Source organism: Rhinolophus hipposideros, assembly GCF_964194185.1.
Source record: "Rhinolophus hipposideros genome assembly, chromosome: 19".
Classification (NCBI taxonomy): Eukaryota; Metazoa; Chordata; class Mammalia; order Chiroptera; family Rhinolophidae; genus Rhinolophus; species Rhinolophus hipposideros.
Genome location: NC_138065.1, coordinates 4,488,574 through 4,511,918, shown reverse-complemented (window position 1 = coordinate 4,511,918; position 23,345 = coordinate 4,488,574). Strand labels below are relative to the sequence as shown.

Here is a 23,345-nt window from a genome sequence, read left to right as displayed (position 1 = left end):
CCAACAATTCTTTCCATTCCCTGGAAACTCCACCTTCTACATAAATTATCGCTCCCTCAGAACAAAAAACTGTTTTAAAAAAATGAGTCTTAAAAAATGTTGATTTTATTCATTTAAGTTCCTGAGAGACAAATAACCTCAGCTTGGCTGACTCCTTGTTTACTAATTCAACTTTTTAAAGGCTGAAAGCATAAAATGACCAATTTTTTCCAACACAAGTATGTTGCTCAATAGTTGATACAAGAATTGATAGAATCAACACCCTTGGTCTATAAAATGTTGTTTCTCTTAAGGTTATCTCTGACTCTCAACACTAGAAGACAGAATTAGAAGATTCTGAAGTTTTATTCGTCCCAGAAATGCACGAAGTCCTACCTTCTGTATCTCAGTGTGGTGCCAGGGCACCGAGCTCAAGAGATTGTAAGAAGCCATCTACTAGAGGTCCCGTATGGGTCCCCAGTTTGGGACAAAGTGAACTGAAGAGTAGGAGTGGAGTGGGGAGGAGGGTGAAAGGCCTGGAAATAGACATCTTGCATCTCATGAGGAGGAGTACATCACGTCTCTAATACTGACACCCTCAAAATCAAGACAGAATGATATCATTGTTAAAAATAATAACACAGTAGTTTCCAAATTGGATTTCTGAAAAGCCTCATACATAGGTCCTCAGCGTCTCCCCTGGGAATGCCTCAGGAGCGAACCAAACAACACGCTGCGTCTCTGCTTCTACTCGGACAGCTTTGCTTTGTCTTTTCATTTACTGCTGTTACCCCTTAAGGAGTCTATCTGAACAAAAGTTCTTTATCAAAACAAAAAGAAAACCACTAATCTAACATAAATCTTTTTATAGGAAGAGCAAACTAAGGTCAAGGAGTTTAAGTGACTCTTCCAAGGGCTGCTTCCAGACCCCTCCCACCAGGCCGCATCAGTTTTCTGAAGAGTGAAAAATTTCGTAGGAGGCACAACTTGAAATAGCAAAATAAGCTTGGGACCCAGCTGAAAGAGGTAATGACCAATAAGAGGGGGAAAGTAGGAAAAACAGGTGTTGGGGTCAATGAGCTATCTCCCACTGAGTTGTCCCAAATCACAGAGACCAGAAAACAGAAAAATCTGGGCACAACATTTCTTCTGCGCTATTTCTACATTATCAACAAGTCTGCTCTCCAAATGGAGAAAAGGTCTCACCACAGAAGTCCATACTGAGTTACTCTGTCTGAGAAACATAAAATTCCACGCTCAGACTGAAAGCACCTGTCTTCCTAGTATCTGACAGATTTCTGGCAGTGAGGTCCCAAAGGCTGATCTTTTAAACAGCCACATCAAGGCTGCTGAAACTTTTGCAGGAAACCACAGAAGATTCCATCACCAAAGCCACACCAGCAGTGCTGTGACAGTAATCTAGGCTATGACTCTACATAGGAAAATAAAGGTTGGAGTCAATGCTGAGGCCTAAAGGCCCCAAACTCACTGCAAACACAAGTATATTTATTAGCTTTCTGATAAAAGAGTATTTCCCTGCTAAAGCACCAACTGGTAATACAGCTGCATTTTTATTCTAAAACCTTTTTTCTGCTGTGAAACTTGGGACTGAGTTGAGATAATGAGGAAAAGAGAAAACTAACAGCAATTGCTTCAATTCCTAAGTTAAAACTCCCTCAACGCACCACCCACGTGCTGATGGGGGAAGCCAAAGTTCCTGTTATACACAGACTTCTAAAATATCTTGTCCCCTCTTGTCATAGATAAGGAAAAACACAAAGAGAAAGGGGTAGGAAAGAGCAGAGTAAGAAAAGGACAGAAAAAGCAGCATCACCTGCTTCATCATGCTAAGAGATACTGTTCTCCTACCTGGCAAGTCTCTCTTTATCCGCAGAGCTCTGCTCATCATCCGACCTAAAAACAGAATTAATGAACTAAGCTAAAATTTAAATAAATAAGAAGGGACGAAGAAAGGGAGAAAGGGGGGCAAGGGGGAAGAAAGCAAGACAGGAAAGAAAAGAAAAAGGAAACAGAATTAAATAGCTGCAGAGAACAGAGGGAAATGAAAATATGGACAGGAACCTTGCCTGTAACTCTACAAAGCCATCTGTTAGGATAAAGAAAAAAATAACTTACAGGACAAAGGTCAACAAAGAAGCAAGGCCAATATTCATTATAATTAACATAATCTGAACACAGAAAGCATTTTGCCAATCAGTCTCTATAAAGACCAAGGATATACAGCTTGAACAGAACCAAACAAGAGACTACCATTCTCACATACTGTTCCCAATCTGGAAACAAATGACAGCCACATAATCAAAGAGGAAATCAGGATAAAAATGTCAAAAAAGTGACCACAAATACAATCTTTCTATAACACATAGGCACACACACGTACTCACAGACAAAATAACCAACCAGGTTTTACTGGAGAAATTATGTCAATAAAACTACAAGCTTAGTTCCCGGCATTTTCCCTATCATTGATTTGATCCTGAAATATTTCTATTTCGGTCACTTCCCCGTTCGTTTCTCTGCAATAAAGCCATACACTGATGGAGCCCCAGTACCAACTCCAAACTGAAATAATGGAAGGTCTGGTGGCAGAGGAAGAAACACAAGGTGTTGGTAGGTCAGTGTACTAGTAATCAATTCCATTTTAAATACATTATATAAATAGACCATGAAGCCTCAAAAAAAGGTCTAATTATATCAACAGGCTGAGAGACTAGCTATTAAAAATGACAAGAACAATGACTTTACCAATATACGGCAAAGTTTCTACAGAATGGTCAGCAGAAAAAAAAGAGACGCAAAGTAACAATGATGAGAAACATGTAAAAATTCACATATACCAACTAGAAGAGAAAGAGAACTGAGTGACAGTAAGTAGTTTAAAGTTTCATGTTCATTGGGTTATTATAGTTCCTTAAGAAAGTACAGGGGTGGTCGGTTGGTTCAGTTGGTTAGAGAGCAGTGCTCGGAACACCAAGATTGCAGGTTCGATTCCCATATGGGCCAACGAGCTGGACCCTCCACAACTGGATTGAAAACGACTTGGAGCTGAGCTGCGCCCTCCACAACTAGATTGAAAACAACGACTTGACTTGGAGCTGATGGGTCCTGGAAAAAACTGTTTCCCCAATATTCCCCAATTAAAAATAATTGGAAAAGAAAAGTACAGATTTTTTTTTTTAATTGAGAAAATCCATACACTTTCAGCTTTTGAAGACCCTCTACTGAGTTCCTAAGGAGGGTATGTGAAGTGAACCAGCTTAACAAATCATATCGTAAAGGAAGGAGTTCTGTTGTTTGAAGCCTATTACTACTGCCTCCCACTACTACAGATCCATAATCCCTATCCACTGTAATATTTCTGAATGAAATATGTGATGTATAAATATTCACGTTAAGCAGGACAAATGAAGACTAAAATAGTTCAGGTCATGTTTTCATAGCCTTTTGGAATTTTAGCCAAGAGAGACTGTGACCCCACCGCTCCTATTTTACAGCCTGACTTTCTAATGCAGCTTGAAAAACTATTCCCCAAGTATCTGATTCATTTCTCATCTTAGAGATGGTTCACATCCTAAAGTGTTTACAAGTATCTACTTCGATAAACAAATTCTTCAAAAACCCCTTCAATTCCCTCCTTTCCTGTCGCCACTGCCACCACTCCAACACAGGTCCTGGTGGTTTTACAGCTGTCTTATTATTTCACCAGCCTCCTATTTACGGCCCTGTCTCTAGTGCTTCTCTTTGATCAAGCCTCCAGGCTGCTACTACAGAAGACTCCCACGTGGCATTTTACACGGCATCTTGCCGTTCAAAGCCTATGATGGCATCTTACTACTTCCGAGTAGTTGAACACTAACTACTCTGGCCGGTATTTCTTCGGCCTCTACACCAGTGGTTCTCAAAGTCTGGTCTCCAGACCAGCAGCCTCTGCAATGAATAAGCACCAAGTGCTGAGTTAAGCACTGGATTTGGGGTTCTTCATTTTTCTGAGGTAGCTGCATACTCAAGTTTTAAAAAACAATTCACTACTTAATGATATACAGAATGAACTTTCTAAAAATAAAACCAAAAAACAAAATACTAAAATAAAATTCTTAAAAACTTAAAATAAAACCAATATCTGAGTTGAAAAGGATTTACTGTTTAATAAAGAGCAAAGTATTTTCACCTTGATGGGTAATTTAAACACGTTTCTTTCCATCAAAACTCCAGTCTCCACAAAAATTGTTCCTCCGCTGTCATCTTAAAAGAATAAACCCCTGATCTGTACAGACTTTGCAGACTCATTTAATAATAAATGCAACCAAGGCATTCACGTTGCTTGTCTTCCTGTGGACACCCAACCAGCACACTGCATAGCCAGCTATCTATCGGAAATGTAAAAAACACTGCAAAATGTGCCATCAGTTTGAAGCCATATTACTTGAACACAAATGGTAATTACAGTACTAAGTTTGCCAGCTTCAGGACAGGAAAGAGACTGGATAGAGAAATTAACTCTCATTGAAATAAAATTAACTTATCAGGGGGTCACTTCATAAGTTACATAAATATCACCTGAAACTAATATAATATCAAATGTCAACTGCAATTGAAAAATATTAACTTTAAAAAAGAAAGAAAATTAAAACTCAGTATGCGTGAATTGCCTGGCCCCACCACGTGGACCAAGATACACTACGACATTACCTGGCAAACCGCTCCTTATCGTTAGACATCTGATCGTCGTCACACCTGAAGGAGAAAAAAAGGATTAGTTCAAAGCATTACACTTGTTATATCTATTTCACTCTGAAATGAAAACTAGAAAGGAATAAAATATTCAACAGAAAAAAAGCCCATGGAAAAGCACCAGAAAGCCAAAGCGATAATAACAGTATCCCACAGAACTTAAAAAACCCACTACTATTTCTCAAGTTTCTGATGTCGCCTTTGCCATTACTTATCAGACTCTACAAAAAGAAAACAAAAAAAAAGATACTGTCATAAGCGCACAGCTGACTGACCTATCAGCACCACTCTAAGGTTAGGGATACTTTTGTTTTTTAAAATTATGGCAAAAAACACATAAAATACAATTTACCATCTTACGCATTTTAAGCGTACTGTTCAGTAGTGCTGACTATATTCACGTTGTTGTGCAACAGCTCTCCAGAACTTTTTCATCTTGCAAAACTGAAACTCTATACCCACTGAACACCATCTTCCCATTCCAACCCTCCGCCCCCCCCTCCAGCTCCTGGCAACCATTGCCATACTTTGTTTTTTTCTGATTCTGACTACCTTAGGTACCGCTATAAGTGGAATGATTCAGTGCAGCTGACGCTTGAACAATACGGGTTTGAACAACAGGTCCACTCACATGCAGAAAATCCACGTGTAGGTGGACCCACGCAGTTCAAACCCACGCTGCTCAAAGGTCAGCTGTATTTTCGATCAGCAGTTGGGAAGCCCCCTCCACAGAGGACTGACTTAAATTATACTCGGATTTTTGACTGCACGGGTATAACCCTCAACTAATCTGACCCTAATCTCTGAGTTGTTCAAGGGTCAACTATATTTGTCTTTTCATGACTGGCTTATTTCACTTAATATAATGTTATCAAGGTTAATCCATGTTGTAGAGTGACAGGATTTCCTATTATCATTGGATGTCTACGTCACATTTTCTTTATTCATCTGTCAATGGATATTTGGATTACCTCTACCTCTTGGCTACTGTGAAAATGGGGCAGTGAACGTGAGTGTGCACATATTTCTCCAAGATCAATTCTTTTGGATAAATAACCAGAAGTGGGACTTCCAGAGCATATGGTAATGCTGTTTTCCATTTTTTGAGGAATCTCCATACTGTTTTCCATAGTGGCTGCACTATTTTTTTTAATGGTGGCCACCCTAATGGGCAAAAGGTGATATCTCTCCATTTCAATCTGCATTTCTCTAATGATTAGTGATGGCGAACATCTTTTCATGTGCTTGTTGGCCATTTGTATATCTTTGGAGAAATGTCTATTCAAATCCTTTGCCCATTTTGAAATCATTTTTGTTGTACTTGAGTTGCACGAGTTCTTCATATATTACAGATATTAACCCCGTATCATATATTATTTGCAAATAGTTTCTCCCATTCCATGGGTTGGTTACTTTTCACTGTTTCCTTTAATGTGCAGACGTTTTTTTGTTTTTGTTTTGTTTTTAATGTGCAGAAGTTTTTAAGAGATAAACTATGATTTAAACAATGCACCTTAAATCTTTGATCAAGGAAACACAATCCATTCATTCCAACAACTTCTATTTAATAAGTAATAAATCCTGTTTGTTACTACAAAAACCACAAAGGAGGATGTGTCGAGGGAAGAAAACCTAACTTTAAAAACACTACTATATTTTCTGGATGATCTATATTTTCCTTTTCTCATTGGCACAGGGTAAAGCAAAGATCTATCAAATTTGGGCAGGAAGTGCTTCTGGGAGATAGGTAAGTCTTACAAAATTTGCAGTTAAACCGTTATTAAATTAGAGCTAGAATTTATACTGCTCCTTCACAGGCTATAAGTCCTCAACTAATTTGACCCCAAGAATTTTCAAAGTTTTGAAAATAACTGGAAAGTGGAAGTGGAAGGATGGGCGAACATGGTGATATAGTGGCATTTCAAGCCAAGGACAAATGGTCTATGGCCTCTTCTAGGAGACAAAATATGCTATGAATCAGATGCTACAAACTCCTAATGAAAATAAGTGGCCTCCACTGAAAACAAAGAGACCAATAATTCACATGTTAATTTTGAATCTCAAGACTGAGTCTTCTAGATCCTTGCTACCCCAGGGTGCTCAGTGGACCAGGAGCAGCAGCTCCACCAAGGAATCTATCAGAATTCAGAACGCTGGGTCCTACCCCCAGACCTGCTGAATTAGAACCTTCATCTGACCAAGAACCCAGGTGAAGTTGTCCATGCAGTCAAGTCTGAGAAGCACTAACCAGGTACTAGTAACTCTGCTAGTGCACCTAGAGTTTCAAAGCCTTGATAGTCTTAAAAATAACTTTACAGATGTTGTCTAGAGAATATCAATGATATATAAACAAAGCAATGAAAGAGATAACAAATTACAACTTTCAAAAGTAGCATTCACTAAAGAGATTTAATGTTGATTTACAGATACAATGCAAATACGGCTTTCACTCACTAACCAGAGTAGAAAAGTATTGATGGTCAAAGAAATTTGGTGATACCTCTCTCAGGCATAATGACCCACCTGGTGAGATGAATTGTGACAGTCATTTTTTTTTATGGTTGGGAAAAGGACAAATGAACCTTTTTGGATTTGCATGTACAGTTGACACTGGAAAAATATGGGAGGGGTTAGGAGCACTGACCCCCGTGCAGTCGAAAATCCACATATAACTTTTGATTCCCCCAAAAACTCAAGTTGTCCCTTGGTATCCATGGGGGATTGGCTCTAGGACCCCCCCATGGATAACAAAACCCGTGGATGCTCAAGTCCCTCATATAAAATTTCGTAGAACAATGTACACAGTCTGCCTTTCATATCCATGGACTCCCAACCACAGATCTAAAATAGTGCTTTTGATCCATAGTTAATTGAATCCACGAAGGCGAAACCTGGAGGTACGGAGGGCCAATTATGTTTTTATTGAAAAAACAAAACCACACATAAGTGGACCCACACAGTTTGAACTCACATTGTTCAAGTGTCAACTGCAGTTTGTTACTAGTAGATTTTGTGTAAACAAAGGCAGTGACTCAGGGCTAGAGCTGATAGGTATCAAGTAGACTAATGGTTACCTCTGTCCCATTCATACGCACAACATAATTCCGCTACGAGTGTCTTCATTACAATCAGGGATTCCCAATTAGAGGAATTCCCAACAGAACTATTTGAAAAAGTCTATCCTTCCCCCAAAATTGAAATCTCTTCCCCTCTTCACATTTACTGACACTCATTAAGTCTGAAGAGTTCTCTTAGAGAATTATTTTCTTCAATATTTTGCAACTATTTCTTTATGGTGGCCAAGCCACAACTGCTGTTTTCAAGAATATCTGGAAGGGTTCATCAACTAACTAGTCAGTAGCTAGAAATACAAGCCTTAACTTTACACGTTACTTAAAAAGAAAAAGAAAAAAAAAAGATATGTCACTGACTGAACTAAGTAAGCATTATAAAACTAAACAATGCCAAGCAATTTCCAATATGAGCATCCTCTGTGTAAAAACAAACAGGAGATTATGAGTGTGTGTATGTGTGCACATGTACACTTAAATACACTTACATATGCACTGAGTATTTCTGGAAGGATACTCAATAAACTGGAAACTGTAGTTGGCTAAGGGGAAGGGTTCTGCAGGTCTGAAGAGAAAGGAAAATGTACTTTCACTAGATATAACTTTGCACGATTCAAAAATTCTGCAACAAAATATATTTATCTTACTTTTAAAAGCTTAGTTAATAAGACAAACAAATAAACAAAATGAAATCTTGCATAATAAAATTAATTTGAAAACACAGGGCTCCTTTATACGTCTCTCAAGTAGCTGAGCCTCTGCAATGCAGACACTACTCGGGTAATATTTCTAACTTTGGAAAGAAAGAAGGCAGGGTGTCGTCCAGGTTATCTTCCTTTCTCTGACTCTTACCGCTTTCCTTACTTAAAAACAAAACCAAGTTACTGGTCTCAGCAAGAACGAATATTTCTTTTCTGAAAGAACTCCTTCATCAATATATTGGAAAGTCCATTTTCAATGCTCCAGGAGATTCTTTATTCAAGGACACAAATTCCAACTCCTGCTCTGTAGGCAACGTCATGGGATATCAGAGGACCCCCCATGAATTACACCTGCCAAGATCCACTCCCTTGTGTAACCTCCCTCCCACACCGCAGGGCTTTGGCCAACGGGACATCAGCAAATGTCAATACAGAGCAGAGATTTGATAAGCACTTACTTACAAGGTATAATACATCCTACAGTCCAAAGGATAAGGACTCACCCTCTGGATTGTAGCCATCACCATGCAAAGAAACTCAGTCTGGCTTCCGTAAGGACAAAAGACCACAAAAAGACACCCAGCCACGTCGGCCGAGTCCACTTTCCAGCTGACCAGCTAGTGGAATACAGGCTTATAAGTGAGTCGAGGCAAGATACGCAGAATAACTGCCCACCCAGCCAATTCACAGAATTGTGAGAAGAAATCGTGTTTGTATGCCACACACACAGCAATAGATAACTGACACAGAGGGTTTTGTAAAGTCTCTGCCCTTTCTTCATTGAGCTCCTTCTTCTGGAGCTATTAACAGAATGCTTGAAATTTTTGTGGGGCATAATATAATAGGAAAGTTTAATTTAAGGATGAAGTACTCTCCTTAAGCCTAAGGATGAAAATATTATAAGTCAGAAATATAGAGATCATGAACTAATTTTTACTATCAGAAATCTAGAGAAAGTTTTTCAAAATCTTACCTCAAAAATTTACTGTTCCCTTCTCCATCATCATCAAAATCCAACCTGGGGAAAGCCAACAATAAATAGTGTAAGCTTACTGATAATATAGAACATTTAGAAATTAAATATTCTCAACCTACAAGCTACTTGAACACCCACCCAAATGGAAGAAGGAAAAGAGGAAGTAGACAGAAGTCAAGCAAAGCTATGTTACGTCTTCCTCTCTGCACCCAACGGGACAAGGAAAGTGAGCAATCAAAAAAGGGTACCGAATGCTGCTACCTTACATATTTCTAGGGAAGCAGTCAGCCTTTGCCCAAGTTTTACATCAGAGTACGTCCTCTACAAAAGGAATAGGAATCCACACAAAAAGGACAAGAAAAAACTAATATGAATAATTCAGGTCCTTTTTCATTTCTGTAGTCTACTCTAAGTGATGTTATCAGCTCTCTGAAACACCTTTCAAAACAGCGATGTTACATAAGGGAGTGATGGAAGACTCTGATCAGAGAAGGTGGTTAAATGATGCTTCTTTGCTCCATTCATCTGAGTAACATGCAATACGCTACATTTAAGACGCTTTGCCAGATGAGGTGAGAGCAAGAGATCTGCTTCGAGGGACTCTTTGCCTAGACGAAGAGAATATAAAACAAGTGAGGATGGGAAAGGGCCACGTGGGGAGCACAACCAATATGCTATAGGTGTTCGGTGAAAGCAGAGGTGACTTTCATTTCAGGGAATGAGGGAAGGTTATAGGTAACTAGGAAGGCAGATCTACTGTTAGTCTCTGCACTCCATTAAACTAAACATTACTCACGTAACCACCTTAACCCAGTGAGCTCGTGGCATCTATACTAGTGTGACAAGCTGATAGTACGGGCCTCTCTAGAGATGGGTTTTATATGTACACAGCATCAATCCTGCAAGTATTCATTCCTCTTCCTCCCTGTAGCCCCTGATCACCTGTCAAATTCTACCTACTTACCCAGTAACTCCATTTCTAAGAATCTATCCTAAAGAAATAACTAGAAAAAATTTATGTACAAAGATCTTCATTAAGCATTATATATAATAGCAAGATCTTCCAAACAACTTAAGTGTCCCAAAATAGGAATTAAGTACATCCCTTTATGCAACTATTAAAAATTATGTATACCCAGAATATGTAACAATATAAAAAAAGGTTATTATGTATGATTAGGTAAAAAGACCAGACTATATAAAACTATATAATTATATAACTATTTTTAAAATCTATATATAAAGAATGAAGAAATTACACGAGAGAGGACTCTGGGCAGCAAGATTACTGCTATTTTATTCTTTCTAACTTTTCCAATCTTTTAACATATTTTCCTGATTACCAATACACATTCATTTCAGAAAATCTGGAAATAATTAAAAACAAATAAAAAATCAGTCTCCCATAAAGCAATCACCCAGAAATTTGATGCGTATGCTTTCACCTTTTTGCTATACACACACTATACATATTTTACACACTTTTTTGCTAGCAGAGTGGTATATTACATACACTGTAACCTCTTCTCTTACTACGCTGTGAACATCTTCCTGTACTGACACATTTGTCACTTCTAATAGCTGTACAGTATTCCACTTTTAAACGTAACTTAACCAAACCCCTAATTTTGATATTTATAGTGCTTCTAATTGTTTGCTATTATACATAACCACAACAGTGGGTTTAAGACAGTGGACTCTATAGCTAACCTCCCAAGGTTCAATCACAGATCTCCCACTTACTAGCTTCAGGACTTCGGGTAAGTTACTTACTCACCCTGTGCCTCAATAAATGAGTTAAAATGTGTAAGACCTTTGCAGACATAGTAGAAAGTCTTAATATGTTACTCACGTTGCCACCTTAACCCAGGGATCACTCTTGCATTACTATTCATGGGATAAAATTTAAAAGCTAGCTATAATATTAACTACCTAATTTTTAAAAAGAAAAAAAATTGTAATACCAAAAAATTGATAAAATACTATCTATTCTTCCAGGCCTTTCTAAACCTCCTTTCTGAAGACTTTCCCAATCTTTACCAATCAATTGTGGTATTTCCATACAATGAAACACACAATACTGTGGTTGTTCCTTTCTTACAAACTTGGCATACTCTATCTTGTGTTATATTTATGTGTATGGTGAGGATCCCTGTCAGAACATAAGCAACTTAAAGACCAAGACTGCATCTTATTTATCTTTGTCTCCCACCAGAAATCAGCACAATACCTCACACTAATTAGGCATTTCATAAATACTTTTGGAACTGAATGGGCTCTGCATTCCAAATCAAGCAAGGTGTCAGTAACTTAGAGGAGAAATATTCCCCAGTTTAGCAATCTCTAAATTCAGAAAAGTTAAAAAGCCTACCCAAAAAGATTGAGAATTGAAACACAAAGCTTAACGAAGGCAGCAAAGTTTTCTCAGCCACAGTGAAATCTTTGGGCCTCACCACAGTCTTTTACCTTGCAGAGATTTTTGGTTTTAAAAAAAATGCTTATAAGAAACTTAGATATAAAGATTAATTCTAAATAAAGAATTAATTCTAAATAAAGGGACTAAAGAGAGTTATCTGAGAGCAGTGCAGTAAATAACCAATTGAAGTGAGAGGGTTAGGAATAGCCAAGAGGGTTCAGTAACTAAATAAATCAGGCTGGCTTATGGGAGAGACATTCACGACACAATACACCCAAACTCACCCTGGTCGCCGCTTAATAGGCCTCTGGACAATGGCTCCTCCACCTTGAATCCCAGGCCCAGGGTTTCCAGAGGCAATGGCTGGACCCAGTGATGGTACATCTGACGTCATTTCTGTCAGAGAAAAATGGAAATACATATTTTAAAAAGATGGTCCTTGCTTATCATCATCAACAAGTTGGCTAGAAGGGCTCAAGTTATGGATAAAAATCTCAGTAGTTTGCTAGAAAACACAAACACTCATATCCAGATTGCTCTTCTAGAATTCTTACACTGGTAAAAGATTTCCCCCCACTTCAGTTCCCCCACTTCATAAGAGTTTGGAAGAAGGAATACTGTAATCTGCAGCTTTCACTTTTAAAACCTTGTCGTGGTGACACAATATTAATCTAAAACACACACAAAAATTGGTTTGTACATTTCACTCATGCAGCAAATATATATAACTTAGCTCCATTGATTTATTAAATTAAGAAAATACAGGAAACCCAAAAACAAAAATCACCTAAATTCCAACACTCAAAAAAAAGTATACAGAGCTAAACTGTAAGTTCTTCGTTATGGCTCCTTTTCCTGCCCCCTTTAACCCCCTTCCAATTCTATCTCATCCCCTAGAAGTAACCATTGTTGACAGGTGAGCTTATCTTATCTCCTATTTTTTTTCCTTCAGATTATGCATATCTATCATCTCTCTTTATCAAAAACAGTCACATTTTTTCTTAATAAAAATGGAATCCTGACTGCAACAGGCTTTGTCATTTAAATATACATCATGGATACCTATGCATACACACAATTACAGACATATATACCTCATTCCTTTTTATGACTTCAATTGTATAAATATATTAGGTTGGTGTGAAAGTAATTGTGGTTTTTACAATTTTTAATCTTTTAAACCACAATTACTTTTGTACCAACCTAATACTACTACATGTTATTCAACCATTTCCTGACTGACATTTATGTTATTTCTATTTACCATTTTACTATTATAAGTTTTTTTACTTTTCTAACTATTGTAAATCACACACCAAGAACATTTATGTATACAACTTTAAATTCTCTTTTGCTATTTAGGATAGATTCCTGGAGATGGAATTCACTGTGTCCAAATATATAAGCATTTCATATTTTGATGGATATTGCTAAATTACATTCCAAAAAGGCGGCTACAATTTATGCTCCCACTAACAGGATGTGAGCACCTCTTCCCCTCACCAGCACTGGATAGTATATGTTTCAATTTTACCAAATTAGCAGGTAAAAATGTTGTATTACTTGTTTTAATCTGCATTATGTTTCTTTTTATATTTATTAGTCAACAGAAGTCAATGAGTTGACTTCATATCTTTAATATTTTTATGCTGAACATGGACTTTATAAAATGAATTTGTAGGATCAGTATGCAAGGGGTATTAAGTCCTTTGTCTATTATGTACTACAAACATTTTCTCATCACCTATATTTGCCTTTAATGATACATTTTGCATTTTTATGTTGTTAAATTCATCAATGTTTTCCTAAATAATTCCTAGATTTCTGTCTTGCTTAGGAAAGCTCCCCAACTTCAAATTATTTCTATATTGTTTCTCATATTTAGATTTTTAATCGATCTGGATGTATTACTTCATGCCTGCCTGGCATACAGTAGGACTCTCATCATTTTCTTCCAAATGGAGAGCTAATATTCTAGGATCATTTGTTGAATAGTCCATCCTTTCCTCATTTACCTGAGGTGACTCCTTTGTTATACTTTGTCTATAGAGAATTACCTCTTTCTATACTTTTCTTCTGTATTAGTATATCTTTCTGCTCCGATGTCAATACTGAACACTTGATTACAACAGCGTCACCATACCTTTTAATTATCAAATAGGAAAGTCCTCCGTTCCCCATTAATTTACTTTACAAAAATTTTTTATTAAATGTCACATACTTATTTGTGCTCCTTGGACAATGGAATTAGATGTACTTTTCCCTATTCCGCCTGCTAAGTACAACTAAAAACCTGGGATATTATATAGAAAATAAGAATTCTCTGAAAGGTGGAGGGAGGCAGACCAGCTGGGGACCACAAGACCTGAGGAATGACATGTGTTGAGTTTCTCTCAGTTTTCTTTTTTGCCTCCTATATCCCAGCCATGGGGCTGAAAAAGTTGGCAACCTGGTAACACAAAGGGATACAGACAAAAACAAACCCACCAAAAGCCTGCTCTGTCTAACCAGGAAAGGCGAAAGCTGACCAAGACAGAAAATTCTTAGACAACTACTCTACCCCAGCCAAACACCACAGGAAAACTGTGACCTCATTTGCACTCTACCAGCAAAGGTTGAGTGGGGAGGCAAACCGTTCATCCTTGCAAGGTTGTAACAAGGTACTCAAGAACCCCTTCTGGGATGGTGTCACAGGCCAAGTAGGGTCTTGGAACTTTCATTTCCACTGGTCAGAAGTGAGGACCTGTCCCACACAATGTCAGTGGAAACCATGCGGAAGATGTAACTCCCATCCCCATCCAGTAGTAACAAGAGCCTTCACCTCAAGTGTCAACAGAGGCTGAGTGGGGAACCTGGAATTCTACCCCCACCCAGCCACAACAAGGCGCACTCCTCCCACCCCCAAAGTGGTGCCAGGGAAAGCCAGCTGAAACAGGTTTCAAAAAGATCCAGTACCACATAACATTAATACAAAAATGACCAGGCTTCAACTTTTTAAAAATCACTTATCATACCAAGAACCAAGAAGATCTGAAATTGAATAAAAAAATAACAACCAAGATATGCCAACAATGATGTAACACAGATTTTAGAATTACTTGACAAAACATTTTAAAGCAGCAATGATAAAAATGCTTCAACAAGCACTTACCAACACGGTTGAAACAAATGAAAAAATAAAAAGCCTCAACAAAGAAATAGGAGATCTAAAGAAAAATCAAATGAAATTTTAGAACTGAAATAAAAAGTTAAACGGATGGGCTCAACAGGAAAATTGAGGGAACAAAGGAAACAATCAGTGAAATGAAAGACAGAACATTAGAAATTACCCAATCTGAACAGAGAGAAAATAGACTAGGAAAGAAAATGAACAGGAAAAAAATTAACAGAATCTCAAGTACCTGTGTAACTATAACAAAAGGTCTGATAGTTGTGTCATTAGAGTCCTGGAAAGAGAGGAGAAAGAGGGCTGAAATATATCATCTGAAACTTCCTAAATCTGGCAAGAGATATAACCTACACATTCAAGACTTTGAGTAAACCCCAAAAGGATAAACCTAAAGAAATCCATTACTATACACATTACAATTAAATTTCTAAAAACTAAAGATAAAGAAAACTTTTAAGTAGAGAAAAACAATACTTTACTTATAGAGGAAAAACAATCCAAATGACAACAGATTTTTCATCAGAAACCATGGAGGCCAAAAGAAAGTGGAATGATATTTTTTTAAGTTCTGAAAGAATTGCCAACCCAGAATCCTATATCCAGTGAAAACATCATTCAGAAATGAGGGGGAAATCAACACATTCTCTGATGATGGAAAACCAGGGAGAATTTGTCACCAGACCTATCCTAAAAGAATGGCTAAACAAAGTTCTGTAAACAGAAAGAAAATTATACAAGGAATTTTGGAACATCAAGAAAGAACAAAGAACACAGTATGCAAAAAGATGGATAAAATCAATAGGCTTTCCTTCTCCTTTTGAGTTTTCTAAATTACATTTGATAGTTGAAGCAAAATTTATAATGCTAATATGCTTCTAAATGTATATAGAGAAAATACTTTAAAAATTAAATTATAAAGAGGGAGAGTAGAGGAATATAAAGAGAGGTAAGATTTCAACACTTTAAAACTGGTAAAACGAAAACACCAAAAGACTATGACAAGTTATGTGTATATAACGTAATGCCCACTACAGCAATTACAAAAAAACTATACCAGGAGATACACTAACAAACATTATAGGTAAATCCAAATGGAATTCTAAAAAAAGCTGACATAATCTACAGGAAGGCAGGAAAAAGAAAACAGAAACGAAAACCAAAACAAACAGAAAACAAACAAAATGGCAGCCCTAACATACCAATAATTTTATTAAATGTTAATGGCCTAAATAATTTTATTAAATGTAACTGGTCTAAATGCCAATCTACAACTGACAGGCAGAGAAAATTAGAAAGCATGACACAACTATATGATATCTACAAGAAACTCTCTTCAAATAAAAAAGTAGAGGCAAAATGAACGAGAATGGAAAAAGATATATCATGTAAACATTAATCAAAGGAAAACAAGAGTGGCTATATTAATAATAACCAGACAAAGTAAACTCCAGAGCAAATAAAATTACCAGAAACAGAGAAGGACATTATGTAATAAAGATTCAATCCACCAAGAAGATGCCTGGAGGGAGCATTTGAGATCTTGCTCCCTGACATATGTTGACAGTTTGGCTCAAATAAACTCTTCTAAAAATTCTCAAAAAAGAAAAAGACACCTGCTGTATATGCAACAAACAAAAGAGCTGCCAAATATGTTACACAAAAGCTGACAGAACAGAAAGAAGAAAATAATTATAGTTGGACACTTCAACACCCCCTCTCAAAAATTGTCAGACCAATGAGAAAGAAAATCAACAAAGATACAGATTTCAACATCACCACTAACCAACATAGTCTAATTAACATTTACAGAAACATTCCATTCAACCCCAGATACACATTCAAGTGTCCCCAAAACATATACCAAGATAGACCATATCCTGAGCCATTAAACAAACCTCTTTTAAATTAGAACTGAAATCATCGATTGTATTCTCCAACAATGGAATCAAACTAGACTTCAATTAACAGAAAGACAAAAGGAAAATCTCCATATACTTGGACGCTAAACAACATATTTCTAAATAATCAATGAATAAAAGAGGAAGTCTGAGAGGAACTAAAAATGCATTGAACTAAAATGTAAATGAAAATACAAGTTAGCAAAATTTGTGGGACACTGCAAAAGCTGTATTCAGAGGAAATTTTATAGCACTAAAATGCTTACATTGGAAAAGAGGAAAAGTCAAATCAATCATCTAAGCTTCTACCGCAAGAATCTAGACAAAGAACAAAATAACCCAAAGCAAGCAAAAGGAAGGAAATAATAAAGAACATAAATCAATGAATTTGAAAACAGAAAAACAAAGAAAGAAATTTTTTAAAAGAGCTAGTTCTTTAAATAGATCAATAAAGTTGACAAATTTCTAGCAAGAAAACAAAAAAGAGAAGCCATAAACTACCAACATCAGGAATGAAACAGGGATATCACTACAGACCCTGAAGAAATCAAAGGGATAGTTGGCAATGCTAAGAATAACTTAGACACAGAAATTTGATAAATTAGACAGAATGAATCAATTCCTTGAAAAAACACAAACTACAACCGACCCTTTACAAATAATCCAATGACTTGAATGGCTCCACAACTATTAAGAAATTGAATTCACAATTTTAAAACTATCAAAAAAAGAAAGCTCCAGGTCCAGATTTCACTTGAGAATTCTACTAAATAAGAATTAACACCAATTCTACACAATCTTCTCCAGAAACTAGTTAAGGGGACACCTACCAATTCATCTTATGAAGCTATTATGACACTGATACCAAAACCAAAGACAGTACAAAAACAAAACAAAAAACTACACATCAACATTCCCCAAGAAAACAGATACAAAAAGCCTCAACAAAACATTAGCAAATAGAACTTAGAAATACGCAAAAGAATTATACAATATAACCAAGTGTGATTTATTCTAGGGAAGCAAACTGGTTTAGTATTTAAAAGTCAATGAACATAATTCACCATACTAACAGGTTAAAGTAATAAAATAACAATCAGATCAACTTATGCACAAAAAGCATTTAACAAAATTCAACAGCCATTCGTGATTAAAAACTCAGAAAAACAGGAACAGAGGGAAATGTCCTCAACTCGATAAAAGAAATCTACCAAAAAATAAACAAAAACCTACAGCTAATATTATATTTAATAGTGAAAGACAATGCTTTCTCTGTAAGATTGGAAACTAGGCAAGAATATTCTCTCGTTACTTAAACAGAGCGTGTGAAGTTCTAGCCAGTGCAAAGATGCAAAAAAAGGAAATAAAAGGCATATAGTTCAAAAGGAAAGAGATAAAACTGTCCCCATTTTCAGACAGCACGAGCGTCTTCATAGAAAAACCTAAAGCATCTATCAAAAAAACCTCCTAGAATAAATTCAGCAAAATTTCAGGATACAAAATATTTTTAAAAATCAATTGTTTCAGATGATGTATTACAGAATTGCACGCCTGAAATCTATGCAATTTTACTAGCAATTGTCACCCCAATAAACTTTAATTTTCAAAAAATCAATTGTTTCTATATACTAGCAATTAATACAAGGATTCCAAAATTAAAATACAAAGCCATTTATAATCATTAAAAAAATATTTAGGTGTAAATCTAACAGGAATTGTATGATGAAACTACACAACACTGAAGAAAAAAAATCAAAAATCAAAATAAATGGAGAGACATAATATGTCTATGTTTACTTAGCATAGTAAAGATGCCAATTCTCTTCACATAGATATACATACAGGTTTAATGCAATTCTTACCAAAATTCTACCAACATGTTTTTGTAGATATAAACAAGATTATTCTAAAATTTATATGGAAAGCTAAAAGAACTATAATAGCTAAAGCAACTTTGACAAAGAAAAAGTGAGAGGAATCAGTCCACCCAATTTCAAGATTGTGTAGCTACAATCCTGCCGTCTTAGCAAAGGGACACATGCAGAGATCACTGGAACTCAGAAATAGAGCCACACAAATATGCCCGAATGAGTTTTGACAAAAGGGCAAATGCAATTCACTGGAGGGAGGAAAGATAGCCTTTTTCAACAAAAGGTACTAAAGCAATTGGACATCTGTAGGCGAAAAAAGGAACTCAACTTAAGCTTCACCCCTTATATAAAAATAATCAAAATGAATCACTGAATTAAATGTAAAACTATGTAACTTTTGGGGGGGGAAACAGGAGAAATTTTTCAGGATCTAGAGCTAGGCAAAGAGTTCTTAGACTTAGCACCAAGAGCATGATACATGAAAGGAAAGAAAAACTGATAAATTGGATTTCATTAAAATTAAAAACTTTTGCTCTATGAAAGACTGTCAGAGGATGAAAAGACAAGTTAGAGTGCAAGAACACACTGCAGCAAAGGACAAAGCATTTGTATCTAGAATATAAAAAGAACTCTCAAAACTCAACAGTAGGGCTGCCCAGTGGGTCCGGTGGCTCAGGCAGTTAGAGCTCCATGCTCCTAACTCCGAAGGCTGCCGGTTCGATTCCCACATGGACCAATGGTCTCTCAACCACAAGGTTGCCAGTTCAATTCCTCGAGTCCCACAAGGGATGGTGGGCTCCGCCCCCTGCAACTAGAAACAGCAACTGGACCTGGAGCTGAGCTGCGCCCTCCACAACTAAGACTGAAAGGACAACAACTTGAAGCTGAACAGCACCCTCCACAACTAAGATTGAAAGGACAACAACTTGACTTAGAAAAAAAGGCCTGGAAGTACACACTGTTCCCCAATAAAGTCCTGTTCCCCTTCCCCAATAAATAAAAAAATCTTTTGGAAAAAAAAACAAACTCAACAGTGAAAAAGCAAATGGGACAATTAGAACATGGGCAAAACACAAGAAGAGACATTTCACCAAAGAAGATACACAAATGATAAATAAGCACACGAAAAGATGGTCAACATCATTAGCCATGAAAGAAATGCAAATTAAACCACAATGAGCTGCACTACACACCTATCAGAACGCTTAAAATAAAAAAACAATAACGGGCCGGCCCGGTGGCGCAGGCGGTTAGAGCTCCGTGCTCCTAACTCCGAAGGCTGCCGGTTCGATTCCCACATGGGCCAGTGGGCTCTCAACAACCAAAAAAAAAAAAAATAATAAAATAACAATACCGAACGTTGGGAATGATACAGAAAAAGTAGATCACTTACACATTTCTGGTAAGAATGTAATATAGCACAGCCATTCCGGAAAATAGTTGGGGATTTCTTTAAACATGAAACTGACATATGACCCAGCACTCCACTTGTGGGTATTTAATCCCAGAAAAATGTTTACACAAAAACTCGATAATTGTAGTGGGTTGAATAGTGTAAAAATGCATGTCCAGATAGAACCTCAGAATGTGACCTTATTTAGAATTAGGGTCGCTAAAGATATAATTAAGATTGAGGTCCTACTGGATTAGGGTGGACTCTAAATGCAATGATTGCTGCCTTTACTAGAGCAAGAAAGGAACATTTGGATACAGAGACACAGAGACTGGAGTGATGTGTCTACCAGCTAGAAAAGAAGGTAGGTTTCTCCCTCAGCGCCTCCAGAAGGAACCAAACCTGCCAACATCTTCATTTCGGAATGTGAGCCTCCAGAACTGTGAGAGAATCAATTTCTGTTGTTTTAAGCCCTCCAGTTTGTGGTAATTTGTCACAGCAGGCCTGGGAAATGAATACAGTAATGATGTATGACTCTCTTAATACACTCTGGATTTGATTTACTAATATTAGTAGCTCCTTTTAAATGGAAAAGGAACTCAGGGTGATGTAAGGGTAGCATAGTTAAGGGGTACTCTTAGTGTACTAAATTCAAGTACCTTCTATTAAAATCACAGAAATTGATTTTACAGAATCAAATTGTCAAATTGAAGCTGACAGAAATTACAGAAAAACAGTAAGTATAACATGTTTTAGTCATTCAACATAGTCTCCCAGATTTACAGAAAAGCTACTTCTAAATGTACCTACCTTTCCTGAAATAGGAGAAATAACATCAAACTAAGTCATTGAAAACATACGACTGAGAAAAATAGGAGCAATAAAGCATTAACAGTCGAATAGATACGTAATAAAATTTTTTTTAAATGTTGGTAACAATAATCCGTCATATTGGTAACTTGTCTAAAACATGCACCACTTTGGATATGTTTTTTAATGTTTTATTCATTAGTCCTAAAATCTACCTCCAAATTATATTTATAATAAACTTCACCTAATCTCAAAACACAAGAATAACGAACACACATAAATTTGACAACTTAGATAAAATGAATCAGTTCCCTGATTCATTTTATGCACGTTTTTTATTACAAGCCCAAGCATTTACAACTGCCTTTAATACTGGATGAAGAGGGTACTCAAAACCACCATTAAAATGACGATGCGTAACAAAGCTACAGTAATCAAAATAGTATGGTACTGGCAGAAAGACAGACATATAGACCAATGGAACAGAGAGCCCAGAAACAAACACTCACACATATGGTCAAATGATTTTCAACAAGGGTGCCAAGACTATTAAACGGGAAAAGAAAGTCTTTTCAACAAATGGTGCTGAGAAAATTGGATAACCACATGCAAAGCATAAAGCTGTAGCCTTCCTTACCTTACGTCATATACAAAAATTAACTCAAAATAGATCAAAGACCTGAACGTAGGAGCTAAAACTATAAAACTTAGAAGAAAACATATGGGAAAAGCTTCATGACATTGGATTTGGCAATTTCTTGGGTATGTCAAAAGCACAAGCAACAAAAGTGAAAAGTAGATACTTTCGATTTGGTGAATTTGGGCTACACCAAAATTAGAAACTTTTGTTTGTTTATCAAAGAACAATATCAACAGAGTAAAAAGACAACCCATGGAATGAGAGAAAGTATTTGTGAATCACTTACCTGATATGGGATTAATAATCGAAAATATATAAAGAACTGCAACTCAACAAAAAGAACACAATCTGATTAAAAAATGGGCAAACAACTTGATAGACAATTCTCCAGAGAGATATACAAATAGCCAACAAGTAAATGAAAAGATACTCAACATCACTAATCATTAGAGAAATGCAAATCTAAACTACAGTGAGATACCACCTCATACCCATTGGGAATGGTCACCATTTAAAAAAGAAATAAAGAGATCAAGTGTTAGTGAGGATGTGGGGGAATTGGACCTCTTGTGCGCTGCTGGTGGGCGTGTAAAATGGTACAGCCACTATGGAAAACAGTATGGAGGTTGCTCAAAAATTTAGAAATAGAACTACGTTATGACCCAGCTATCCCACTTATGGGTATATACTCAAAAGAACTAAAAGCAGGGTCTCAAAGAGATACTTGTACAACCCCCATGTTCACAGCAATATTACTCACAATAGTCAAGAGGTACTGTGTTTCCCCAAAAATAAGACCTAGCCGGACCATAAGCTCTAATGAGTCTTTTGGAGTAAAAATTAATATAAGACCAGGTCTTAGCACAGTACATATACAACATAATATATACTATAATATAGGGTATAATATAATATAATACTGGATCTTACATTAATTTTTGCTCCAAAAGACACATTAGAGCTGATGGTCCGGCCAGGTCTTCTTTTCAGGGAAACATAGTAAACAACCCAAGTGTCCACTGAGATGAATGGATAAAAAAGTGAGGCACATACGGCCTATAAAAAAACAGGAAATTCTGTACTATGCTACCATATGAATCAACCCAGAAGTTATTATGGTACGTTAAACAAGCCAGTCACAAGTAGACAAATCTGCCTTTTATGACTTCATTTATATATTATGTGATTCCACTTATATAAGGTACATATAGTCAAATTCAGAGACAGAGTGGAGAATGGTGGTTGCTGGGGGTTGAAGAACAGAGTTATTGTTTAATGGGTACAGTTTCAGTTTTGCAAGATGAAAGAAGCTCTGGAGGTAGATGGTACACAACAATGTAAATATACTAATACCAATGACTGTACACTTAAAAATAGTTAAAATGGCAAATTTTGTATTATGTGTATTTTGGCTCAACAAAAAATATTTTAATACATAAAAAAATTGTATTTTTTAATCTATTATCTATTGAATTGGAAATTTATCCACCATATACAATTAAGAGAAAAAAAGCTACTGAAAAGTATATATAATTATTTTTAAAGTTCATGTGCGTAACAAAAATCTGGAAGAATTCATTTGATATTTATTGCATGCCTACTATATGCCAGGTACTGTTGCAGGCCCTGGAGATAAAGGATTAAACAGAAGAGACAAAAATCTTAACCC

At 36.5% G+C, this 23,345-nt stretch overlaps 1 protein-coding gene across 4 annotated transcripts in view; it reads right to left on the bottom strand.

Annotated features, from left to right (window-relative positions):
* The window catches only part of ARNT (aryl hydrocarbon receptor nuclear translocator), a 54,226-nt gene that overhangs the window by 23,420 nt on the left and 7,461 nt on the right, over positions 1-23,345 (bottom strand). For 2 of the 4 annotated variants that reach the window (XM_081025780.1, XM_081025781.1), the window contains exons 2-5: positions 12,180-12,291; positions 9,477-9,521; positions 4,690-4,734; positions 1,849-1,893 (exon numbers count right to left, since the gene is read on the bottom strand). In XM_081025780.1, coding sequence (XP_080881906.1) covers positions 1,849-1,893; positions 4,690-4,734; positions 9,477-9,521; positions 12,180-12,291 — 247 coding nt within the window. The remainder of the gene's footprint in view (positions 1-1,848; positions 1,894-4,689; positions 4,735-9,476; positions 9,522-12,179; positions 12,292-23,345) is intronic. The other 2 variants (XM_081025782.1, XM_081025783.1) reach the window with 1 other exon arrangement.